Here is a 24378-nt window from a genome sequence, read left to right as displayed (position 1 = left end):
AGTTCTAACATATCTGAGGATGGCTCTTGTCACACACTACATGTCAACTTAACAATGATCAAGAAAATAATACCCAATTCAGAATACAGGCAACAGAATAGTCTGATCCTAAAGACATGTGGTGTTGGGGCTGGGCATTAAAATGGATGTTTTTAAACCTATTTACTGTCACAATATCTGAAACACTTTGGAATTCCTGACAAAAAGGCTAACATATAAGATACTGATTTTCCCTTTTCACTGATTTGATGAAGTAATACAGAAAGACAACTTGCACTGCCTTCTTGGTGAGACCCATCAACAAGTGCAGTTTTGTGAGGCTTTCTCCAAATCAGTGTCATACCAACAACTCCCTGATGCTCAGTCACAAATAGATGTTCAGTCTATCATGGCCTCTGGACAACAGGTTATGTGTATTCATGAAATCTGACTGTCTGATTGTGCAGTGAGAGCTAAGATAAAATAAAATAACATAAGAAAAGATAAGATAAGAAAACTTATAGTTTGTTTATCCCAGATTTGGGAAATTGTGAGACGCTATCTTTAGCTTTATCACCAATTAAACACCAGACTCTGGTACGGCAGTTGACTCAAGACAGACAAACAAGATGCAGCAGGAAAACACACACACACGTTTTGCTTTTCATTACAATTATAGAGATATATGTTCAATAATGTGCAGCTCAAAGACTATTTCAAATGATTTCATACTGTTGGATGTCAGTCCTGATTCACACATATGCACAATCGTGAACATTAAGTCTGTTTGATCTGGTGACTGAATAGTATCTAACAAAGCATGCAATAGATTGTGGCCTGTCTACAGTTATCTGTATCACTCTTATCCAATGGATGATTGTGTCCCTAATCAATAGTTTGTGAGTCCCTGATGTGTAAAATATGAGGAGCATTTGCTTGCCTAGATCCCTCACCCAGAACAGGGAGATGAAGAAGTTGTGAATGTGTAAAAATAATATAAATAAGTCTGTAAAGATTACAGCAATACACATATACATTCAGGTATTTTTCTAACCTACACCTTCACCTAAATATTATATAAATGATTAGAAGAATTTAAAGTTGTTCACAATGATAAACATTAGGGCACATACCCCAAAACCTTCTAATTTTTTTAGAATCTTATCTTAGGTTTCTAACCGAGTTTATGCTTTCCATTGTTTGTTTGTTTTAAATAAAAATGCATTTAAAATATATATTTAAAAATACGCCTAATTTCTACGGTTTTATTCAGAAGCTCCTTTTCTAAATGACGCCCCAGTTATTTTTTTCCATCCCCTAATGAGAACTTACGGGCACGGCCGGGTCAGTGACCGCGCACGCTGCCTGTTTATCTGTATGAGAGGTCCTCGGGAGCGCGCCCCCCCTGGCCGAGGAAGGTGAGCGAGTGTCTGGAGGGGAGGACTCGGGAGCGCGACCAGCCGAGGGATCGATCGGATTAAACTCGATTTGAGTGAAATTAACACAAAGGAGAGAAGAGCAACGCACAGTAGTCGGCGAGGTCGCGGATGCGAGATACGCCGGAGAAATAATTCATGAAAAACACGAAACTTGAACTTTTTTCCCTCTGTTTATTTATATTTCAAACTGAAAAGGACCACCGTGGATTTTTTTCAAGCAAGCGGAGATACTAACCCTACTAACGAGGAGTTGATTTGATAAAGAGCCCGAAGTGACCGAGCTTGTTGGGTAAGCTAACAAATGTCCCTTTTCACTGAGTGCATTTAAGAAAAAATTCGAACAGATTTTGGCACAAGTGCAATGCTTCCATAATAACACAGGGTCCTGAATTAAAATCGTTTATATTCTTTCTGAATAGCAAGTTTTCCATACTTTTTCAGCACAATCGGACTCTTTAATCCGCCCAGTGAGTTGTGGTTTTTAGACCGACGAGCATTTCTTTCAGGGCAAACTCGCGGGGAAGGTTCTGTTTTAGACTGCAGGTTTATTTCGCATCTGTTTTATTTTTTTCTTTCAGTAGAAAGTCATTGAAGGTCCGTGTAGCTGCCATGCCGACATGCTAACAATAGCAAGTTTAGCTTTGCCACCCGCAGCATCGCTCACTCACACAGACGCACAACAGTCCCATTAGTTAGTTGAAAAGTGGAAAGAAAAATGTCCAGCACAACACTGAGAGCCTCGTAGTTTCTGAGTCAGTTCCTCAGACAACTTATCGTCCTGTGTAATATAAAACTTGAACTTAGTTCATTTTTAAAGTGTGAGTGTTAGCCCTGTTAGCTAATTGTGTTGAAGCTTCTAGGAGACACGAGGTGGCTCGAGCGTAGAGGTGAGTCACTAGCCGACTGAATGAGCGGAGCACCGAGGGAGATTCCCAGCGGAGAATACTTGGCAGAAATCTCCAAAAACGCCGCACACTGGCTCAATTGCACCATTTAACAATGAAAGTATAAATAATAGTTTGATTTCAATAGAATTGTAGTGTTTTGTGGTTAAGGGGACAGTGTTAAGAATGTGTAGTAGTCGGTAGTTTTATTGGACGAAAGGGACAGAGCAGTGGAGGAGAGGAGGGGGGAAGCTGTGAGGCCAGGCGGTCATTCCATACAACCGTGTTTTTCTTGTTGTTTTTACCATGCCTTGTGTTATCAAAACACTTTGGAATGTGCTGAAAAAATTGTCCTACTCGTGTACAGCTTTGGAGTGGCGGAGAAAGTATTTTACTTTAACAAAAAAAACGAGATGAGCGAATCGTTCCCTGGTCCGAAACGACGTGCGAAATACCGCTGATAGGCTAATTAGCTTTGCTAGCCGCTGGAGGTTGGCCCAGCGCTAGGACACAGAAGTTCAGCTAGCCTGCTAGCCAGCTCTCATCCTCATTGTGTACGGGCAAAGACCACTTATTAGCCCCACCGGGCTAGCTACTAACCTGCTCGAAACGGTTATCGACCAGTGCATAGCTCTTGGGCAAGAGAATTAACTTTGCTTCTTTTTTCACTTCACTTTTTGACGAGGTAAAAATGCAAAGTTACATTACAGATCCTCCTTAGGTCTTTCCGCCTTTCGGCTTTTGTTAGGAGCACTTGTTTGTTGTGTTACATTGTATCCGGCGACCGAAGTTTGGTTACACTTACGACTACACTTGTTACTCGATGTGGAAGGGGGGAAAGGCAGTCCTAAACACCTGCCCTTGTAGTTCCACTGACACATCTTTACCATATACTAAAACCGTATTTTTTTCTTTGTACAGTCTTAACTTAATTGCGTGTGTTTCTTGCGCTATCCTGTTCTCTTTCCCCATTATGTGTTCTGTAATCGGCCAACTTGCATAATGGTCACCCTGCCGCTCTCACGCAACTCTGGCACTAAATCTCTGGAAAATAACCGAGCTTGGTCCCCCCTCAGAAACACGCGCTCGTTTTCTATTCGTTTTTACTTTGTGGTTTTAGTCAGTGCGACACATTTCAGTAGATTTGTGCTGGGTCTTTATGTTTTTTTCCTCCCGTTTCCCATAGAGGCAGGAGCTGCTATACCCCCACCACTACCACCTTGTGTCTTTGAGCCAAGATGGCAGCTAGTCATGTTTAGCAGGCCACAGAGGGAGAGATAAGAGGCCCTGACCACACACACACACACACACACACACACACACACACACACAACAGATGCTCAGCACTATTTGGTCTCTCTCCCCTCTCTCTCACTGCCCTTTTTTGTGGTAAAATTTGAGCCCCCCTCCCAGCTGCAAGGCTGACTTAGTTTGCTAGAGACAGTTAGTCTTGGCTAACCTGAGACTTTTACATAAAGTTAGATTCCCCTCCCTTTGACAACGTGTGCAGAGGTGAATGTTTTAATTTTGCACATATTTAGATTGATTTACTAAAGTAGACACAATGGTTGTTATTTTTTTTAGAGTAGCCCTTTCCCCCCGTTTAAATAGTTCTGACTTAAGTTTGAAGTATGTGGAAGTCATGCTGATTACCCTCGAGTTGTCTTAATTTTGGCTGGTGAGTGTGCATTATTCACTCAAAGAGCCAAATAATACAACCATTAACATTTGAAACTTCATGAAGCAAGTTGCCGGTAAATCTGTTTGTCGCGTTGTCATAAACTCTTTGTTCCACTAAAAACACAAAGCAGAATCTGCCCTCTTGTCTCATTTTTAACTCTAAAAGATGGGGATTCTGTGAGATTGAGGAGTTTTTCTGTTTCCTATTTTTGGTGGTGGTCCCAGCATGGCCACATCTAGGGAAATCCCTGCCACCTTACAGTGGGGCTAAGATTGGGGCATACACCACACATACAGTGAAATGCAATTTTAAGATAGCTCTGCTCAGAATGATGCAATCAAATTTCCGTGCTTATAGCTGTACACTGATGCTCATTGTCGCCATGTATGCCCTCCCCCATTATCTATATTCAGTGATTTTTAATGAACATCTGTCTGTGCAACTTTACCCTGATCCATTATTTTAACTTTGACACTTTCTTTGGGGCAGGTGCCCATCAGTTTGTCATGATTTTGAATAAGCCTACTCCCTGTTGTTGTGGTCTATGAATCATTAGTGTGGTCAGTGTTGGTTATCTGGACATTTCACTTTTGGTGTGCAGTCATCTGATGACCTTTTCACCAGCTCTTGCTACTTTCATGCTGTGAAGAATAGTTCAGATTAATATGGCTAAACTTACACAAGTGTACGCAAAAATGACAGATGAGGAGAAACTAAAGACAAACGAGAGGAGAAATCAGAAGTAAACTTGTTGGCATGTGTGAGAATACTGACATTTTTGTATTATGCTGGTTAAAGTGACATTTGTTAACATGTTGGGCCTTCCTCTCTCAGTTTAATGTACACATGATTATTGAGAGGATGGGAAATCTGGATGTAACAAGTTCATAATTTCTCAGCCTCATTTCTCAAAATGCTAAAAAGCAACTTTAATATCAAAGGCGCATTTTCACTTTCAGCATTGCACCTACTGCCCCGAAGTGATTTTTGTGTCTGACTTAATGCATTAGCACCCACTCTCTTGGTCTGTCGAAGTGTTGAAGTTATCTTACACACTCAGTGGGGTTAACAGTGCAAATAAAGTATTGACCACAAAAAGGAAGTGCTAGATTCTTGCCTGTGTTGCAATTAAATCTGAGTGCGAAGCAGAGTGACTTGTCTGGAGGGTGATCTTGATTTGGCACGTGGGGTGCTCTTCAGTGGTTAGGCTCTTTAAAAGCTCTGTAAATGCATTTTAGTGTGAACGTTCCTCCCTGTCTTGATTTGTGTTCACCTGCCTGCAGGTTGGCCAGGTGATCTATGAAGCTGCCTCTGCAGACTCACTCGTCCCACACTCACAGACTCCCATTGTAACCAGTAACTGGTTTATCTAAGCCTCTTTTCCACTAGTACTGCCTCGACTCTACTCGGTTTTTGGTTGTTTTCCACTTCAGTAGAGTACCACCTAACGTGGTCTATGCAGCTGAAAGTTCCAAGATGCCATTTGTCACATTTTCCGATCTACTCAGCTCACTTGGAACCCCAGCAAAGCAGGTACTAAAAAAGTACCTGGTACCAGGTAATACTACCAAATGGAAAACCACAATAGCTGACTAGGTACTAGTGAGAAAGGGCTCCTAGTGAACTGAAAATGTTTTAAGGGACTCACTGGAGAGGCAGCCGAATGACAGAAAGGACCAGGCCAGCTTGAAGGTAGGGAAACATCAGATAGCGTGGGCTTAGCTGGTTAGCAGCACCTGAACTTTAAAAACAGAATACTTCATAAATAAATTATAGTGAGATACAAAAACACAGATTTCAAACAGAAGATGGAATGGTGTGCAGAGAATAGTATCAAGTAGACCAGCATCATAAAAGATGTTTTAGTGGGAGATATGCAAGTCACTCCAGTTGGTCAGCACTTTCAGAATAAAATCAGTAAATAGTGGAAGCAGAAATTTGTCATTTGCCACCTTTAGTCCTGAGATAAGTTGTAATGCCCCAGCTGATGTTTTTCTGGACAGTAGTGTTAAATGGAATAATAATGAGAAATCAAAAAGAAAATTGTTACATTATTTTAAGAGAGCTGACTTGCAGTTAGTAAACAATGGGTCCTGAAACCTTCTAAAATGTTTCTTCTGGATTTTAACCTATGCTCGCAGGAGACGCTCCATGAGGAGCTAGTCTTTCTGTAAGTTTCAGTGAACAGCCTCCAGTTAAGCTCTATAGACACGCTGCGTAGTACAGATAACCTCTGGTTGAACTGTAACAAAAGAAAAATGTATACAATGTTTCTGATGTAGATATGATTTATAACTGAAGATAGGTTATCTTCACAACGTCTTTGTAGAAGTGGAGCTTACGAGAAAAATAACTTTTTCTCATGTATTAAAGAACAGCTGCTTGTTTATGGGAACGTCTGTGGCGTTAAGAGCTGATGCATTGCAGGCATTTTTGAAATCCATTTGAGGTCAGTGGAGGTTTCGCTGTAGTTATGTAGTTGAAAGTAATGATGAAAAGCACTCACTCTCTCTCACTGGACACACAAGCGCACATAAGATGGATGACACTGATTGCCCGGCCAAAACTGAACTGAGTGGATTGTCTGCAGGTTAGCTAGCAGCAGGTAATGCAGCGCACTGGACAATCTGGTGCTGAAAGGTTGCTGTTGGGTGTCTGAATCAGATTACTGTTGTTTGTTAGGGGGGCCATTTTGTCTCCTATCATCATGTGTCATAGATGGCACTTCTGTTAGTGGGGATGAGAAGTGGTGCTGTTGTTTGCCTCCATCTCTTTCATCTTCGCTATCTATTGCTCCACCTCCACCCCTCAGCCACCCACCCACTCCCTTTCTGCCCCCCTCTGCATAAGCCTACCTCCTTTTTTTTCTAGTCTTCTTTCTCACCCTTTGCATCTCTCTTTCTCACTCTCCATCTTTGCCTGGCTGTCTGTTTTCTCCCCCGCCCTCCGTCCAGCGCTCTCATTTCCAGCCAAAAGGTTAGCGGGGGTCTTTAGCACTGTGGTGACATTCAAAACTGAGTGTCATCACTGTGTCTACTGCTTTCTCTCATCCTTCCCTCTCACCTGTCTCTCCCTCTGCCCCCTCCTTCTCTTCTGCGCCTGCCTCCCCCATCCTCCTCCTGCAGCGAGGGCCTTCTGGACCAAGTGCTGTGCCTAGGAGAGAGGCTGGCATTAATACAGCTCTCAAGTGTTTGTGTGTGGGCTGTACGTGTGTTCTGTATGTGCTGGAGGAGACGGCCTGTCAAGTATGGGCCTTTTAGTCTGTTGTTGACCTCTGCTGCTGTATATACTTTTGGAATATCCCGTTTCCCCTCTTCAGCTCTTTGCTAACATGGGAAGAAAATAAGCAAAGCTAAATCCAAGGCCTTTCCACTGGTAATATGTGGGAGTTTTGTGTCATCAGCTGCTGATGAATCCTATTGCTGAAAAGCTCCGTCAGCGCCATGCAAAAATCTCATCAGTTTCCCGGCGCTTGCTGTGGTTTAATGGCACTCTTGTGGCATCCATGCATCCTTCTTGCTCATCTTCGATCACCATTTCTCCTCGGTGATTCACGTTGCTGATGAAAGATTAAGTGCTGCTTGCTTTTGGAATCAGCATCCAGTTAGGGAGATGGAATGAAAACAGGATGATGTTAACTACACGTGAAAGAGATTTCAACCAGTAAAGACACTTTCGTAAGAGGTACATAGATCTTTGTTTTTGGCAGATAATATTGGAATTTCCTGAACATGTAAATGACTGATCCTCCGTGAGCCTGGAGGTTTCTTCTTCTTAGAAGGGAGTTCTTCACTGTTGCAAAGTGCTAATCGTAGGACATCATCAGATTGTAGGAGTTCACCTTTTATATGTAGGGTCTTGAACTTTTATAAATATAGATTATAAACCACCCTGACACATTACTGTTGTTGACTAGTTCCATCTACTGTTGGAGTAGGAGTTGGAGTAGACTCTGGAAGTCTTAGCACCTGGGCAGGTGGGGCAAGAAGTGTAGCTATCCAGGCTCAGGGGATTTGGTTCAGACCTGGCTGTCCCATTGGTTGAAAAGGACATGTCGATAGCAGTGACTGACTGAGCAGCAGTGGGGGTTGCATTCTGGAGAGCCTGTTTATCATCAGTGTGTGAGCCTTCCTGTTTGCTCTTGCATAAAGGGATACCTAAGCATTTTGACTTTCATGGGGAATTCACCATGAAAGCCTTTCTTTGGAAGCCTGTGTATTCATGTTTTCTACAAAAATGAAAATCTAGACCGAGAGTCAGGAAAGTACTGCCTGTGATGTTCTTGTTGCTCAGAAGTATTTCCAAAGCTTCGTTTTTTGTTTTTTGTTTTTTGTTTTTTTTTTTTTTTGGTCTGAACAGGTATGACAAATCTCTCAACAGCCCCAAAACCACTGGTGGTTTTCTTTCAGCAAGCTGATCTGACTCCCTGCTACTGACAAATCCTGTAGTTTTTGAAAAGACTACTGCTTTTGAACACTTGCAGGGTTTTCCCCAAAGCCTGTAATAGTGGCAGTGTAACACTATGATAAGTCATTTGCATTACCAAGCTACAATTTCCCCCTCACCTGCAGCCGTTTGATCTCCGAACTTCATATCAGCTTATGCCTGCTGCTCTGACTTTCTGATCAAGATTCAAACAACACTGGAATATTCATATTAATGAAGTGGTTTGTTTTAGACACAGGGGACGCCTGTCTCCTTCGGCTCTGAATGCCTACAGCTACAGACTCTGAGGGGTGGTAGGGGAAATACCAGCATTAACTGCAGCGCTCATCCTGAAAGCGTCGGTACATGTCGTCTGACTGGGCATTGTGACCTGCCTCCTGATCTGAACTCAATGTGGGTCAGATGCTACAAGTCAAATATTAGTTCAGCCTACTGTATGTATTAAGGTCAGATAAGACACTTAATCTGGTCCCAGTCTATGGCAGAAGTTTTGGAAACTCATTCATCCCTAGAGTTTTAGTACTGCAGAGGACAGGCTGTAGAGTACTTTTAGGAGCTGCAGAGATCTTTTAAAGATGCATCCCTCTGGCTTAATTTATAAATTTGAGACATTTGCTTTATAGGAAAAAAGATACTCCAATGACCTTATTGCATGTGAGGGCCTATCACAATTTAAACCAGCATAAGTCTTTCTTGATTTGCATAAGCTCTTTCCACAGATTCTAAATGCATTCTACAACCATATATATCCAGTGACCTTCTAAGTAGATGAGTGGAGGAAACCCGTCAGCTAAGCACAAATGAAACATTCAGGTTCTTAGGAAGCATTTCTCAGCAGTCTGTTGAAAAAGATTCAAGTCTTTGTCTAAACCTTTGTTCTTGGTTGTGTTTTCCTGTTTGTAGTAAGTGACACAAAGTGTAGAAAAGAAGACTGAGAATCAGTCTAGTCTATTTTGACATCCTACATTTGACATTTGGTTTTGATTTGCTTCACTCTGCTGTTGAGTTTTGATGACTAGAATCTACAGAATTTAGGAATGCCAGTTTCTGTTCAGAAGAAATGTTAACATATAATTACCAATGACTGATGCTTGTTGTAAACAGTGTTTTGTACTCATGTAATGGAGTATTATCTCACTATCAGCTGAGATAATGCTAATCGCTAATTCCGCAGTGACACAGACAGAACAGCTTGTGTGTAGCGCTGTGCACGGGAACAGAGAGGAGGGAGCTGGGACGACACACTGTCAAGTTTATTTCCTAGCTCCAGCATGAAGAGAAAGTAATGCATGTAACAGATGGAGAACAAATCATACTTAACCTCATTTACATACACCAATGAATGATTGAGACTCGCCGAATCAGTGAGCACAAATGGATGGATATAAGCTGAACAGGTAAACCGGCACTGAGTCATAGCATTTGCCTGCTTCTTCAGTCCTGTTTTTTAACTTACAAAAATGTCTTTTTAATGCCTTAAAAGGGATTAACAGGAGCTTCAGGGCGATATATAAGGGTTGCAGGGTTAGGTACTTATTTGTTGCGAAGCCAGTACCGTGTTTGTCTCCACCCTTCAGCTCTTACTAGTGGTTGATGTTCATGACTCATAACAACACATTGTAAGGAGTTCAAAGAGGTCGGTAGAGTTCTCGTTTCAGCAACATTACAGTATTAAACAGTTCTCATAAATGTTAACCTGGCTATTGATTATTTAATTCTCAAATCAGGAGAACCGTGTAAGATATGTTACCTAAATCAATGGTTGGAACTTTTGAGCTGACCATCAGTGTGATGGTTCCCCACCCTGGTAATGTGCTGGCAGAAACCCTGGTATTGGCAACAGATTGGTGTCTCGAAAAATTTGGAAGCTTCAGTTATAGCTTTGGTTTAAAGAACTCAAAAATCCTGTTTAGGCCCGAAAACCTACTAAACCCACTAGAATCTTTAAACTATTTGGCCAATATTTCTGGGCATATATGTGTCACTTTTTAAATAGGCTTGCTTAAACCAGTGATTTTCAGGGAGCATATAGCTTCACAAACCACATGACAGGTTCTTTAGCTCAGTGAGCACAGAGACATGCACTCTTTCTCTCTTAGCAGGTTCCTTGGCTACCCCCTGTGGCCTACTTCTTTCTCTCCCTCCCTCTCCTGTGTCTGTCTCTCAGCCTCTGTCTTCTGGGATCAGACTGAGAGCCGGCCAGTGGTTTTTCCTACCACATGGTAAAGGCAGGGAACAGATTGGATAAACACAGCCCTTTCCTGCTGACCCACCGCCACCACCCACCCCCTTCTCCAGTCTCTCTCACACACACAAACGCAAACCAACACACACAGTGTCCATTAACAAAGCAGCCGTGCGTAAAATAACCAGATTTTCTTTAGCTTCACTGCTTCTTTCTCTTTTCGCCTTGCTCTCTTGGCCCCCCTCATCGCCACCCCGTCAACCCCCACCTCCTCTTCTTTCTTCCTTCCTTCCGGCCCTCAAATCCCAGCCCCAAACACACGGCCATGCATCCCCTCACTTGAGCGTAATTACACACACAGCTAGCCAGCTCTTGCACGCTGTCCTCCATTTGGGAACAAAGGTATAAATTATAGTGGCTTAGATCCTGGTGGTAATGGGAGGTGGGTGGGTGCACACGTGTCCTGCAGATGAAGAGGGAGATCATTTGCTTTAAAAAAAAAAAAAAAAAAAAAAATCCCCCCCACCCCGGAGGTGTTTAGTGAAGTTGCGCTTGCTAAGGCACTGGTGTAGTTTACTCTTTGGCTTGGTTTTATTTGTCTGTACCTGTCTGTGCCTCAGAGGAAACATGGTGTTGTTGACATGGCAGAGATTTCCTGTAGTAAAGCCTGGAGGCTACAGACAGTTTAGCTGCCAAACTGTCGACGGCACAGACAGAACTGTATTGAGCCGCTGTTGGCTAATCTCCCTCCCTCACACCCCTCCTTCACCGCAGGCTGACGCTGCATGCACCAAGTGATTTGCAGTCATTTTGGTCAAGTGTAATAGATGTTAACAAATAAAAACCAGCAAGTGTCTATAATAGTGGAGAGGAAAAAGAGTAGAGGAAACCACTAAAATGAGGCCTGTGGATCGAGAAGGTGACAGCCCCATGCAAATCGTCAACATCTCGAGATTTCTCTGGAGTGTTTAAAATGACAACTTCAATAGGTGTTCAGAAATGTTTACAGAGCAGGAAAAAGGTGAGGTGTGCCTGCTGCCTGCGGGTTTTCATTCCAGCCCAGTTTACACCAGGTGACGTCACTCCCAAACATGCCTTCACGCCGACGGGAAGAACATATCAGTTAGATCACCTGACGTGGGTGATTGTCTGCACTGAAAACTTGGAGACTTGTCACGCTGTGTTTTGTTAAATGGCCAACAGATATATGATATGTGTAAAATGCTCAATATACAGAAATTGTAAAAAATAAAGTGGGCACTTCTGATTGGGCCTGGCTGCCAGTCTTTTCTTAGAGTTCCTGTTTGGGGTTGTTGTTAAATGAAAGCCCATCTCTAATGCATTACAGTGAAAGGCTGTGTAATGCCTCCGGCAGCCAGAGAAGGCCATTCAGTTGCACTAACTTGGCAGTGATATTCTGCGGTTTCGGCTTGGCTGAATGGGTGGCCTCAATAATTGTGGTTTGACAGAGCTGCACAGTCAGTGTGAATTCCTGAGCCTGGCTGGTGATTGCATGTGTATTTTTCAAGTTGGCTGAAACTCATGCATGTATAGTTGGTTAAAACTATACGTACACGAGCCTTTCAGTTGTGTTTTCAGGTGAGGTGGAGCTGGTAATTACGTTATTTGCCTCACAGGCCCGTGCACTCCTCTGATAGTGCCCGAACCAAACCCTTTTCATATTGCTTCTAGCTGTGTGTAAACTGGAGAGTGTCTGCTGCTTCAAGGTCAGTGTCTTGATACAGTATCTTAGGTTTTATTTTGGGACACGGTTTGCTTGGAGTTGCAACACAAAGAAATGCAAAGGAAAGGCCCTTTCTCTCCCATCCTGACCCTGTCTTAGCTGCCTCCAGTGCTTTCTTTATACTGCACAGAAATTACTAATAAAACCCAGCATTTGTGTGCTGTAGATCATTTTTCACACAAGTTCTCATATTTGACAATGAATTGTTTTAATGACGACTGTTAGATTTGTTGATTTTGTAATTGTCCATTATAACTGTCAGTATGGTGAAATTAATCAAACATTAGCCAATATATATAAAATTATAAATATATTTGCAGATAAACATCAGTTAATCTTGTGATAGTGGTAATCAGCCAGGCACATATCGGCTGATAGCGCATTTTGTTGTGCTCTTTTACGTCTCCTTCAGCATTTTATGTCATTTTGTAGATTTGACATTTATCCAAACGCGGTCGAGTTTATCCAGTTTTGATGCTGTTACGCCAGCACATCCTCCAACTCTATATATGAGCAATTAGTGACAGACTGGAGCTAAAATAACATATTTAAGCTGCTCAAAATAGATTTCCCCACTAGTTTCACTTGCCACTTTCTGCTCAGTATGTTTTGTAATTATATTACTCTTGTAATATAATTGATTGATATTCTGGATTTTTGCAGTGTCTTGTGACATGAAAGTGGATCACTTTCTTGTCGTCTTTTTTTCCCATGAAATCTGTTACTGACATTTAATAACATGACAGCAACTAAAAAGGATGTTTACCTTGTTCATCACCATCAATGTTTTTGACTAATGTTTTTCTCTAATACTGAAGTTTTGTTTATCTGAGTCATCCGCCTTCAAACTGACCCCTGTTGTTAAAACCTACATTGACTGTCACTTCTGAAAATGCTGATAACCATCAGTGTGGTCGTGTGAAGCCACATTAAGTGAGCATGAGCTTTCGGCTGTGTTAGTACCTTTCTTTTTTTATGTCACTGGATGGCTGAGTAAATTTGTTGGATAGGAGGTCGAAGTGCCTACCATACTGCCGATAGCACACAGACTACTTATCAACAGCTTGCCCTGCATCATAAAAATGGGAGGTCTATGTTGTTGTATGTGAGCTGCTAAGGATACTTGCTGTTGAGGGTCAAGCATGAAGGCTCATCACATGCCAAGATACTGATTTGCATAGCTGGGAAGGGACAAAGTGTTTGCTGCTTCATGCTAAACATTGACTGGTATGTATTCAGTTGGCTCAGATGACAGCTTGCTTGTTTGTTTTTATGGGGTTTTTGTTGTTGTTGTTTTTTTAAACGGATACATCTGTGGTGTTCAGTATGGATATATCTGAATTTCTACTTGGCTCCTCAGCATAAGTGTGGTACGGCAGGAGGAGCATAGGGGCCTAAAAGCCTCATCCTTTGATGAGATTTGGCATTTAAAGTGGCACACTGGTCGCTCACCTAATTCCCTGTGCAATGACAGCTGGGCCAAACTGTGCACGTGTTTTCATATATGTATGTCACTGTGTGATCTCTGCAAGAACTCAAGTTTGGGCTAAAACTGCAAAGAAAGTGGTACAGAAAGTTTAAATCAAGAGAACAAGGAGTTTGTCTTTTCCATGACTGAAGCAGGTTTCACAGAGGGATGAACAGATACGCTAGAGAGATGGAGGATGAAATAAAGAGCAAGATGAAGTGTATCCTGCTCCATCCACTCGTTGCAGACGAGTGTTATCTTGTGGGAGGCTAAGTTCTAAATGCCAGACAAGAAATGAGGAGGATGAGTGGAGCAAAGGAGCCTCGAGACACACACACACGTGCAACTGCGCTGTTCTCTCACACACACATAGATGGCTCAAGTAAGTGCTTATATAGCTACATTTATTTAGTAATGTGGGATTCACTCATATGTAGAGTGTGTGTGACAGGAAATCAGTTACCCTCACACTAGTTTGCTGCAAAGGATGTGACATTACACTCAATTACTCTCACCTGAGACACAGACACAAGTAGAAACCTTTCCTTCCTGTAGTGACTGAAATGCACTGCGTTTCCGAGCTGCTGTATTCTTGGTAATCTAGTAGCTGAACACAATTTTTTTTTTTTCTTCTTCTAATGCAACACTTGATGTGCTGCTTTAAGAACACGCAGCACATTGGCCTTAGCTGCCATGCAATGTTTGAATGACTTATACAAAAGCAACTAGACATGGCATAATATCTTTTCCTTATTTTCTGTCATAGTGTTACATTGGTGGAGACTCATTTTAAACACGGCCAATTTTTCAAAGGAGTTTAATCTATGTACAATTAATCCTAGTGAGTCAGATGCTTATGATTCACACTGCTCTACTCAGAGGAGATATCCTACTTTGGTCTTCTCAGGCACACAGCCCTGCCCCTCTTAAACTTGCGGTTTAAGGTAATGTTTGTACGTTTTCTCCTTTAAGGCACCTGTGGTTCAACATTTTTCTATTTCCTCACTTCTTCCTCTTTCCTTCCCACTTCCTCTTACATCCCTTTAATTTCTCCTCTTCTTTTACTTCTCCTCCCTCTTTCTATGCTGCTGTTCTCCTCTCATCCTTTTTTCTTCCTCTTCTTTTTTCTTTGCTTTCCTCTCCTCGTATTTCCCATCTTCTCGCTTCCTCACTTCTCTCCTTGCCATCCCACTTTCCACCCATATCCCTCTACTCTCATCTCTTCTTCCTCCACTTTTCCTTCTCATCTTCCATGTTTTTCCTCTCCACTATACTCTTTCCTCTACTCTTCCTTCCCCCCTTAAAATTTAAGAGGGGGTTTAAGAGGGGCAGCCAATCAAATGTTGACTTGAAGTGTACGAAGCTGTAGAGGTTGCTTCCCAAATATGAAATGAATAAGGATCATTTTGACCTGTGTATCATGCATAGCTAACGGTTCAAGAACAAAAGTGGACACACAAATGTACGTTCACTCTCTGGTTATTGAGTTTGAAGTTTGAACCTGCTGAACTTCAGTGTGCACCAGCAGGCATGTCCATGTTTACTGTTTATAGTAATGCCCTACTGGAGCTAGCAAAAATATAGCTGACCGAGTGAAAAGCTTTTATAGGTGTTTCTACTTCTTTATGGAAACACATCTCAACCAGGGATCTTAAAAAGGGGCAAAGGGCGTGTCTGAGTTTTGTGCAAAGTTAGCAAATTCTACAAGAAAAGTGCTGTCAGCTTGACACAAACAGTATCAGATCTCCTTTATAGACCAAGGTCAGTGAATTCCCCATTTATCATTGGTCCTGTCCAGTATATGATACTGATAACCTGTGTGCCCTAGCTGATGTGTATTTAGAATCAAGTTTCCAAGTTCTTATTTGTAATCCAGAGGCCCTGTCTCAACACATGCATGTCAAATTTATTTTCATTCCTGTTCCCTCTGACTAACACTCTGCTGTGTAAGTCACAACTGTACAGTTTTGCCATTAGGACAACGTGCAGATATTTGGAGACTCCATCCAGGTGTGGCAGAATAAGTTGCGTTACTGGCAGAAGAGTGAAATAATTAATTCAGATGAATTGTTATCCTTGTAAATTAAATTCACATGTTCAGAAGTCTAAATTACCAATTAGTGATTTTTAATTGATGATTAAACTAGTTTTCAGGAACACGGGGGAAAAAAACACATTACATCAACACTGCATGAAAAGTCAACTGTGCTTGAGACGAGCTTAAATGTGCTTATTTTATATATAGTTATAGAAATATATAGCTATAATTTCAGAAGAGGAGGAGACTCGGATTGTAAACAAACATGTTACTGTCTGTAAAGCCATTCAGGTGTTAGCAGCTCTCCTCCCTGCAATTCAGTCACTTAATACTAAAAACCAACTGACCAAGACTAACAGATTTCCTGCTTTACAGGACAGATATAGTATTTTTGTCACTGGCGACTGGCACTTTGTCAGAAATGGCTCCAGGTAAAGCAGTGAAAATGTTCTCAATATAAAGTTAAACTCTTGTTGACGAAACTACCACTAGTTTAAGTCTTGGATGCCTTTGCATTTTGCCGTAATAAGCTCTTTGTTCGTACAGGCAGCTTGTTTACGGCTCATAGGTATGGAGGAAAGGACTCTTAATGCTATTTACACAACAAGAGTGGATGCTCCCAGCTGGCATCTTGGAGTTTTGCAACAGAAAGGCTCAAGGCTTAAAGGAGAGCTTTTTCACTGTAGCGCTGTGTCATGCTAATGTCATGTTACTTAGTGAATGGCTTTAGTTTATAAGGGTATTGTCACCCAAAAAGCAGACATTAAAGAGTATGCAAAGAGACTTTGAGGAATCACATCTGGTTACAAATAACTTGTGCTTGTTAGTCTCAAACGTTAACTTTTAGATTCTTGAAACTTTTCAAACAAAAAAAGTCTTGGATTAGTTTAAAAGTATCACTTTGACTTCTGTGTTTTAACTGAGTAGAACGTGGTAGTTTTTACAGCATTCAGTTTCTGGCAATAGCAGATGGTGGGAGCAGTGAAAGGATGTTGGACCAATCAGTTCTAACAGTTTTATCCTCTCGAGTAAAGCTGAAGAGAAAACATCTGCCTGGTGACAGGAAGCAGCAGGCTTTATGTGAAGTGTGGTCATATTTTTGACAAAACAGTAGCAGAAGTGCTGCTTCTCTGCCATGCAGACTGCACCAAATGTAGGCCCAGCTCTGTGATAGGCACGTGAGCCAGTCCAGGATGCACCCCATGCTGTGATAGACCTCAGCAGGCTGTATGCTCAGACCTAGTTAGCCCGCAGTGAGAGGTGCTTCACTAAATCTGACGATTTGGAATGTCAGTTGCCTACTTTGATTATTTGTGTGGGCACGAGGAGTTTTACAGTGCCAAATATTTATTAAGAAGGAAAACTTGCTAATGCTTGTGTGCTACTTTACGTGAGTGGAAATAATGACACGTTTTATCCCCGATACCTGCCGAGCTCTATAATGAACCAATATGTGGGAGGGAGGAGTGGAGGAGGATAGAAATGGGGCGAAGGAGTTTGGGGGGGTGGGGAACTCTGTAGCGGCTGGCTGTTGGTTTTTGCAGCGCATAGAAGCAACAAGCAAACCTCCCCCAGTCCTCTCTATCTCCACTACACACACACACACTTCAAGCATGCTCAGATCCACCTACCTCCATCCTCTCACTCACACTCACTCGCTTGTTACATTGGCCTCTAAGCTTCTCAGATTCCTAATTTTATCACACAAATAATGCTGAGTTCTTAGCAGTAAGTTTCCCATACGCATTTTAATCTAGTTTTTTATACAGAGGGAAAGGGAAGCCCACAGGTAGCAGGTGGCTAATTCCCGTACCTTCAAACATCTGCCAGGACTGACTGGTTAGTTAGCCAGCTGAATGAGTTGCTGACTGAAAAGCTAACCACTGACTGACTGGTGTATGGGCAGGCTCTGTGGCCTGTTGGCTTGCTGTTTTCTGGCTGGCTGGATGGCAGCTGCTGCTGTTCAAACAGAGCTGCATCTGCTGGGTCCTTTGTTCTAAAACACACACACACACACACACACACACACACACACACACACACACACACACACACACACACACACACACACTCTGACTCCAAGTGTGTGTTGGAAAAGAAAGAAGTTCTTTGTTTAGTAAAAATGGAGGTGGGGGATGGTCTCTTGGGGGTGGGGTGATATAGAAAAGTTTGATTCAGTGGTTGCCTTTTAAAAAAAATAATTTTTAACATCTTCGTGTTTTACCTCACCGGATAAACAAATCTTTACGAGTGAGGCCATCATACCATAGTTAATAAAGATGGCAGTTCAGTTCTGCATGCAGAAGAAAAGCATTTTCTAAGAATGGAAAAAGAATCAAAATAAATTGTGTTCTTGGCTTTTACTCCTGAATTCAAAAAGCTACCTTTGTAGAAAATGTCCCTACAAGAAATGTCTAACTTTATACGATACCAACCACGGAGGAGAAAAAATGGTTTTCATGCTCATCTGATTACCCCTTGCTGATCAATACATCTTAGATGCTAGCTTAAACTAAACTGTGTTGTCTCTTTGTACAGGTGATCAGCACCATCAGTACTCAGGTTTATGATATGATTATGTTGTTGCAAAAGTTACTGTAGTCTCAGGGGGTTGGGAAGCATATCTGTAACCGGAAGGTCGCCGGTTCGATCCCTGGGCTCTCTGTCCTGGTCGTTGTGTCCTTGGGCAAGACACTTCACCCTACCGCCTACTGGTGTAGGCGATATGGCAGCCTCGCTTCTGTCAGTCTGCCCCAGGGCAGCTGTGGCTACAACCGTAGCTTGCCTCCACCAGTGTGTGAATGTGAGAGTGAATGAATAGTGGCATTGTAAAGCGCTTTGGGTGCCTTGAAAAAGCGCTATATAAATCCTTTTTTTTTTTTTTTTAATATAAATCCAATCCATTATTATTATTATTATTATTATTATTATTAGTGTAACTAGCCTCTAAATCAGTTGCTTTTCCAGTGAGTCTCCACGTCCGTGTGTTGGACTGCAGCTGATGGCTGTACTCCTTGCTCTGCTCTCCACCCTCTGTGAGCTTGGTGTAGCTGAAAATGAACCAGCTCTCCACCTGTTGTAGGTTCTGCTTAGAGCTGCCCTGGAGCAGAGCAGAACAAGGGTTCGTTGACCAGCTGCAGCCTAATATAGTCTAGTTGGAGCAAACCAGATAAGATGCTCTCTAGGTGAGCTGCTGAAGGATGCTGGGGACTCTCACAGCTTTTTAGCAGTGACTAATCATTGGAAATAAGAGTGAGGAGGACTGAGTAATTGTGGATGAAGTCATTCGCTCATATTCATCAAAAAATGATAAAACAACTTGCTGAATATAAAGTTAATATGAGAAACTGGTATATTATATTGTTACTGGCATATGGAGTCCTATACCTGTTAATAGTATCACACTACATGAGTAGATTAAGTTAGGTGGCTGTGGATTTACTATGTAAACACTTTATTAATACAGAACTATTGAAGACTAGTTCTGTATCAATTAACAAAGGCAGCATGTGACAGTTCATCGGGGGACTGTTAAAGTAAATTATTTTCATAGTGAAGCATCCAGGAGCTCTTTGCCCTTCTCTGAATACCTGCATTAATTCCACTGTTTCTTTTTCTCTTCCTGTCTCACCAGAAACCTTCATGAGGACCATGGTGGAAAGCTTCAAATTAGCAGCTATCTGATTAGCTTCTCACCGCACAACAAATCTCCCTCCATCCAGTCCCCGCCATCTGTGGGGCCTCCATCCAGTCATGGCGGACCCTGGGATGTTGAGCTTATTCGGGGACGACCCAGGGCTGTTCTCAGATGGGTTAGATGGTTTAGGAGACTGCTTTCCTCAGCAGTCGGTCCCAGGCCAGTCTGCTCCTCTTGCCCAGCAGACAAATTCCGCTCTGAACCATGAACACCAGGGAAGCAGGGGATACCACCAGGGGATGATGCATGGGAGTGGGCCTACCCCAGCACAGCCTAAATTGGGGCAAATGTACGACCATGGCCCGTATACAGGCTATGATCAAGCCGGCACCCCTGGAGGACGAATGATGGCTCAGAATGGCCCCAGCCAGGGTCCCCCAAATGTGAACACGGCTATGAATGGCATGACCTCCCACTACCACAGTAACCCAGCTAACGCTAGCAACCCCCACCATGGGTACCAGGGTGATACTGGAGGAGGAGGAGGAGGTGGGGGAGTTTGGGGCCAGCAGCAGCAGCAGACCAGACCAGCTTATCCACAGGCTCCAGCACAACCAGGGGCTACTCCCAACCAGATGGGAAGCTACCAAATGTCTCAAGGCAATTATGGTGGGATTCAAGGTCCACCCACATCTAATGCAGCCCGCATGAATCAACACTACCCTCCACAGAGCATGGCACCCCCTCCTGCTCAGGACACATCTCACTACTTGGGACATGTTGGAATCGGGGGTAACCAGATGAGACACCCTCAGCCTCAGGCACAATCCCAAGGCTATCCCAATATGGGACACACATCCCGATATCCACACTCCCCATCCAGACAGCCGCCGCACCCCCACCACCAACAAGGCATGGGAGGGTTTGGGGGTACTCAGTACTCTGGCTATCAGCCCCAGTATGGTGCCATAGGACCTGGGATGGGCCAGGCTCCTAATACTAATGTCAGTGCTAATGCCAGCCAGCCCATGGGATCAGGGCAGCTTGGCCAGAGGTTTAACCAGGGAACAGGCCCGGCAGCAGGGCAGCAGGGACAACGATACCCCCCTGGACCACCACACCAAGCCCATCAGACTCATTCTGCCCCGATGCAGCAGCAGGCAGGGCAGCAGAGCCAGCCTATGCACCCCCTAAACCACCCGCAAAATATGTCCCAACCCCAAAACCAAGCCCAGTCCCATCTTGCCCCCCCAGCTCAGGGAACCTACTCCTCTCCTTCATCCATGTCCCCAATGCGGGTTTTGGGAGCCCCGACCCCTCCTCCCGCCCAACAGGGCAGACCTCCTAGCACAGGGCTAGCTGGGCCCCCAGAGGTTGCAGGATACACAGCAATGCATTCTCCACCCAGTGCTATGGCCCATCCACAGAGGACTCCACAAACCCCGCTGCCTGCCCCACACCCCCAACACCAGCAACCCCATAGCATGGCCCCCAGTGCGGGGCAGATGTATCCTGGTATGGGGCCACAGCGTGGTGCACAAATGGGACCAAACAGGCCTCAGCTCCAGCAGCAGCAGGGTAAGCAGTGTTCTGTTCACGGGCTTCACTTTGATCCTTTATTGGCGATCAAGATCAGTTTCTTCAATTTACAAAAGGACAGAACTAGAAACTAAAGCCATCTCCATCATGGTTGTATTGGCTAAATACTGAGTAAAGCTTAAACAGGCACATGATTTGATGCCATGATACTTGAAATGTGACTTTTGTTTAAGAGAAATGATCAAAATATGGAAAAGTAAGAGTATGTCCACATCTGTTTGGGGGGGGGGGGGGCATCAAAGTGTTCAGATGAATTTCATTATCAAACACAGGGTAAAAAGGAATACTGCCTTGATTCCATCTAAATAGTTGACAAGGGTGACACGATGATAATGATTCTTTTTTTTGTTTGTTTGTTTTTTCCTTTTTTGTCCTGTCGCTTTATCCAGGGCACGAAGCCCCCGCAAACCAGGGCGGAGACCAGCGTCTACTCCAGACCCAGCAGCAGGCCTCTCGAAGTGGGCAGCATATGCAGCCGGCACCCATGAGTTTTCAGGGACCGCCTGTTGGTCAACATGGAATCCCGGCTCCAAACCAGGGCCTTGGGCCACCCACTCAGAGCCCTCAGACGCAGCACACACACCTGCCCTCACACCCTCATCACTTGCAGAGCACGCCCCCTCCCCCCAACCAGGCCTCCCACCCGTGGGCACCTCCACCTTCTGCCTCCCACCCACTCTCCTCACCCCCTCTTACCCCACAGAAAGTGCCTCACATACAGGTGAGTCTCCGTCAAACAGACACTTTGATGTGGTAGCAAGGCTGAGTATGTGTGAGTGAGATCAAGACTATGTGCATTTGTTTTCATGTGTGGGTGTATTTTATGTGAATGTTTATTTTTCATGTGGGTGGGGGAATGTGTGTATTTGGAGTGTAAGGGAAGTGTGTATGTGTGTGCAGGAGTGTGTGTGTGTCTGTACATGACATTTGAGAACACAGCGGTGCATTGGGCACTGGCTCACTGGGGTTTTGTGTATGTTTGTTCATGGTTTTTTTTTTTTTCCTTTTGTGTGTTCTGCTGCGGGCCTCGTGCACGGTGGTTGTGTTTCCGTGTGTGTGGTGGGGGGAGGGGGTATGGATTTTTGCAGCCGCTTATTTCCTGTGAGCTGCATATCCTGCGACACGCGTGCACACGCATGCACACGCATGCACAGAGGCGCCACTAGCATAATTTCTCCTCCCCCTTGCTTCCACTATCCCCCTCCTCTGTAGAGGAAACCTCCCTTCCTGTCTCTCTCCTCCCAGTCTCCTCTCTTTCCGCTCTCCCTGTCTGTCTTACTATTTGTCCTCTCCTTTTCAGGGGTGCCATCATTAAGTTAATGTTGTGTAGCCGGATGTGCAGAGAGACAGTTTGGACAACAGGGAGACCGTGAGGATGGGGTGTGATTAAGTGATTTGGAGTGAGAGAAAAAAAACATTAAGAGGAAAGAAGTGAAAAACCGAAAGAAAATCTCAAGTGAAGGGAGGACAGGAATGGTGGGAAGACATTCTCAGTGGCGACCAGCACGTTTGTGGGTTTGAGTGCCGCCTGCCACCATTGCCGCCTGCGTCACGTGTCCTCGCCTTCCATTAGCTTGTTTTGTTGCTCAAAGCCCCCTTTCTCCACTGACCCATTCACATACAATAGCAGCCCTATGGACATACACACCCAAAGATCCAGTCCCCATTTTCTCTTCCACCCCCACGCCTCCCCACCTCCCCACTTCCAAGCCTACATCGCTGTGTTCAGTGGTTGACATTTCAGCCGTCACACTTAATTTATCCAGCACTCCTGACCTACATGCCAGGTTGACTGGTGAGCCTTGCTCCTCACTGGGGCATGCACTGCATGTGCCGTTCTGCCATTCTGGCTCTAGCTGCAGGCCCAGCAGCCCCCGTCATTACACACACACCAACGGTGCTCTGGAACGGAATAGTGAATGTGCCTTGAGAAATAGGATAGCCTAACTAGAGGAGTTAGAGTAGCGTGTGCATGTGGCCCGGAAAGCAAGGTTTCTGTGCGCCTCATGATGCACTTGTTAGAAAGAGCTCCACACACAGACACACACACCAAGCTGGTCAGTCAGTCATGATGACTGCATGTCTGGTACTCTAAGCTCCATCTGTTCACTAAGCATGGTTATTACACATGCACGCACACATGCACGCGTGCCTTCGTCAGCAGCTCAAGGTCAAAGCTCTGGCAGAGTGCTGGGGTGTGACCTTTATTCTACATCTCACGCACACTATGTTGTGTGCAGCACTCTAGTTGACATATAACGCGCCTGTCTTACCCCTCCCCCTGCTCTGCTATACATCTAGCTTACTGGGGTTCTGTAGCTTTGAGGAAATGCTGCTTTGATATGAAGACGCCGGGTGCTCGTTTTTTCGAAGTTCGGCGAATGAAAATATTCTGCAGCTGACTGCTTACTCAACACACGAGCACAGTTCATTTTTCATTGATTTTTCTCTTGGTAAAGTTGAAATTTATCCCATCTGAACTGTCTGTCTATAATAATAGATGGATGCTGGGATGGACACTTGTCTTCTGGATTCACTGGACACACAAAGTCAAACTAAGTGAAAATGATCAATGGAGATTGACAGCAGATAGTATGACTTTGTACTTGTTACATATATATATGTCTATACAAGTTATAGGCATATATACTTTATAACAACATAGACATGTTAGAGGTTAAGGAAAAAAGTGTTTTGTTCTAGTACCTCTTCGGGCAGTACAGTTGTTCCTGATATCTCCTCATTGGTGCTTTGATTATGTTGTTGGATAGCACTGCCTTACATGACAGTCCAAAGTCTCCTAAAGCTGTTTATCTGTGTTATACTGGTGACTGAGAAGGCCACAGTATATGATTCACATCCTTTTTATACTCATAAAACCAGTGAGTCAGTGAGCCCTTGTGCTATAGGTGGGAACCGGTTCCATCAGGATAGAAATTTGTTTGTATTGAATCTTCTCTCTAAAAAGAACATGTTCCCCATCTTACACATAAAGTGTCAACAAAAGCAAGCAAAGTTTATGTTATTAGAATAATATAACAAAGTGGTGTGCAGTATTTATCCCCTCAGCATATGGCTCACTTGACCTTTGCTTAAGTTGTCAAACTCAGGACTATGTTTTAAGTGTAAGCATCCAGGTTTTCTTGCATTATATTTTAAACTGAAATTTCCAGATCACCAGTGTTCATATCTGTGAAAGAAATGCACCATTTTTCTTTTTTAAGGAATTTCTGGTGTTAAAAATTCCTTAAACCTCCTAAAACCCAAACTCTTCCACG

At 43.6% G+C, this 24378-nt stretch overlaps 1 protein-coding gene across 2 annotated transcripts in view; it reads left to right on the top strand.

Annotated features, from left to right (window-relative positions):
- Positions 1–1397: 1397 nt before the first annotated feature.
- chd7 (chromodomain helicase DNA binding protein 7) overlaps positions 1398–24378 on the top strand; it is a 72227-nt gene continuing 49246 nt past the window's right edge. For both annotated transcript variants that reach the window (XM_085389080.1, XM_085389079.1), the window contains exons 1-3: positions 1398–1707; positions 19499–21079; positions 21490–21821. In XM_085389080.1, coding sequence (XP_085245206.1) covers positions 19618–21079; positions 21490–21821 — 1794 coding nt within the window. In that variant the 5' untranslated portion in view covers positions 1398–1707; positions 19499–19617. The remainder of the gene's footprint in view (positions 1708–19498; positions 21080–21489; positions 21822–24378) is intronic.

The sequence above is a fragment of the Rhamphochromis longiceps genome, linkage group LG18 (assembly GCF_057381845.1).
Source record: "Rhamphochromis longiceps isolate RC_006_pf linkage group LG18, R_longiceps_female_GT1.1, whole genome shotgun sequence".
Taxonomy (NCBI): Eukaryota; Metazoa; Chordata; class Actinopteri; order Cichliformes; family Cichlidae; genus Rhamphochromis; species Rhamphochromis longiceps.
This window is presented reverse-complemented; position numbering and strand designations above follow the sequence as displayed.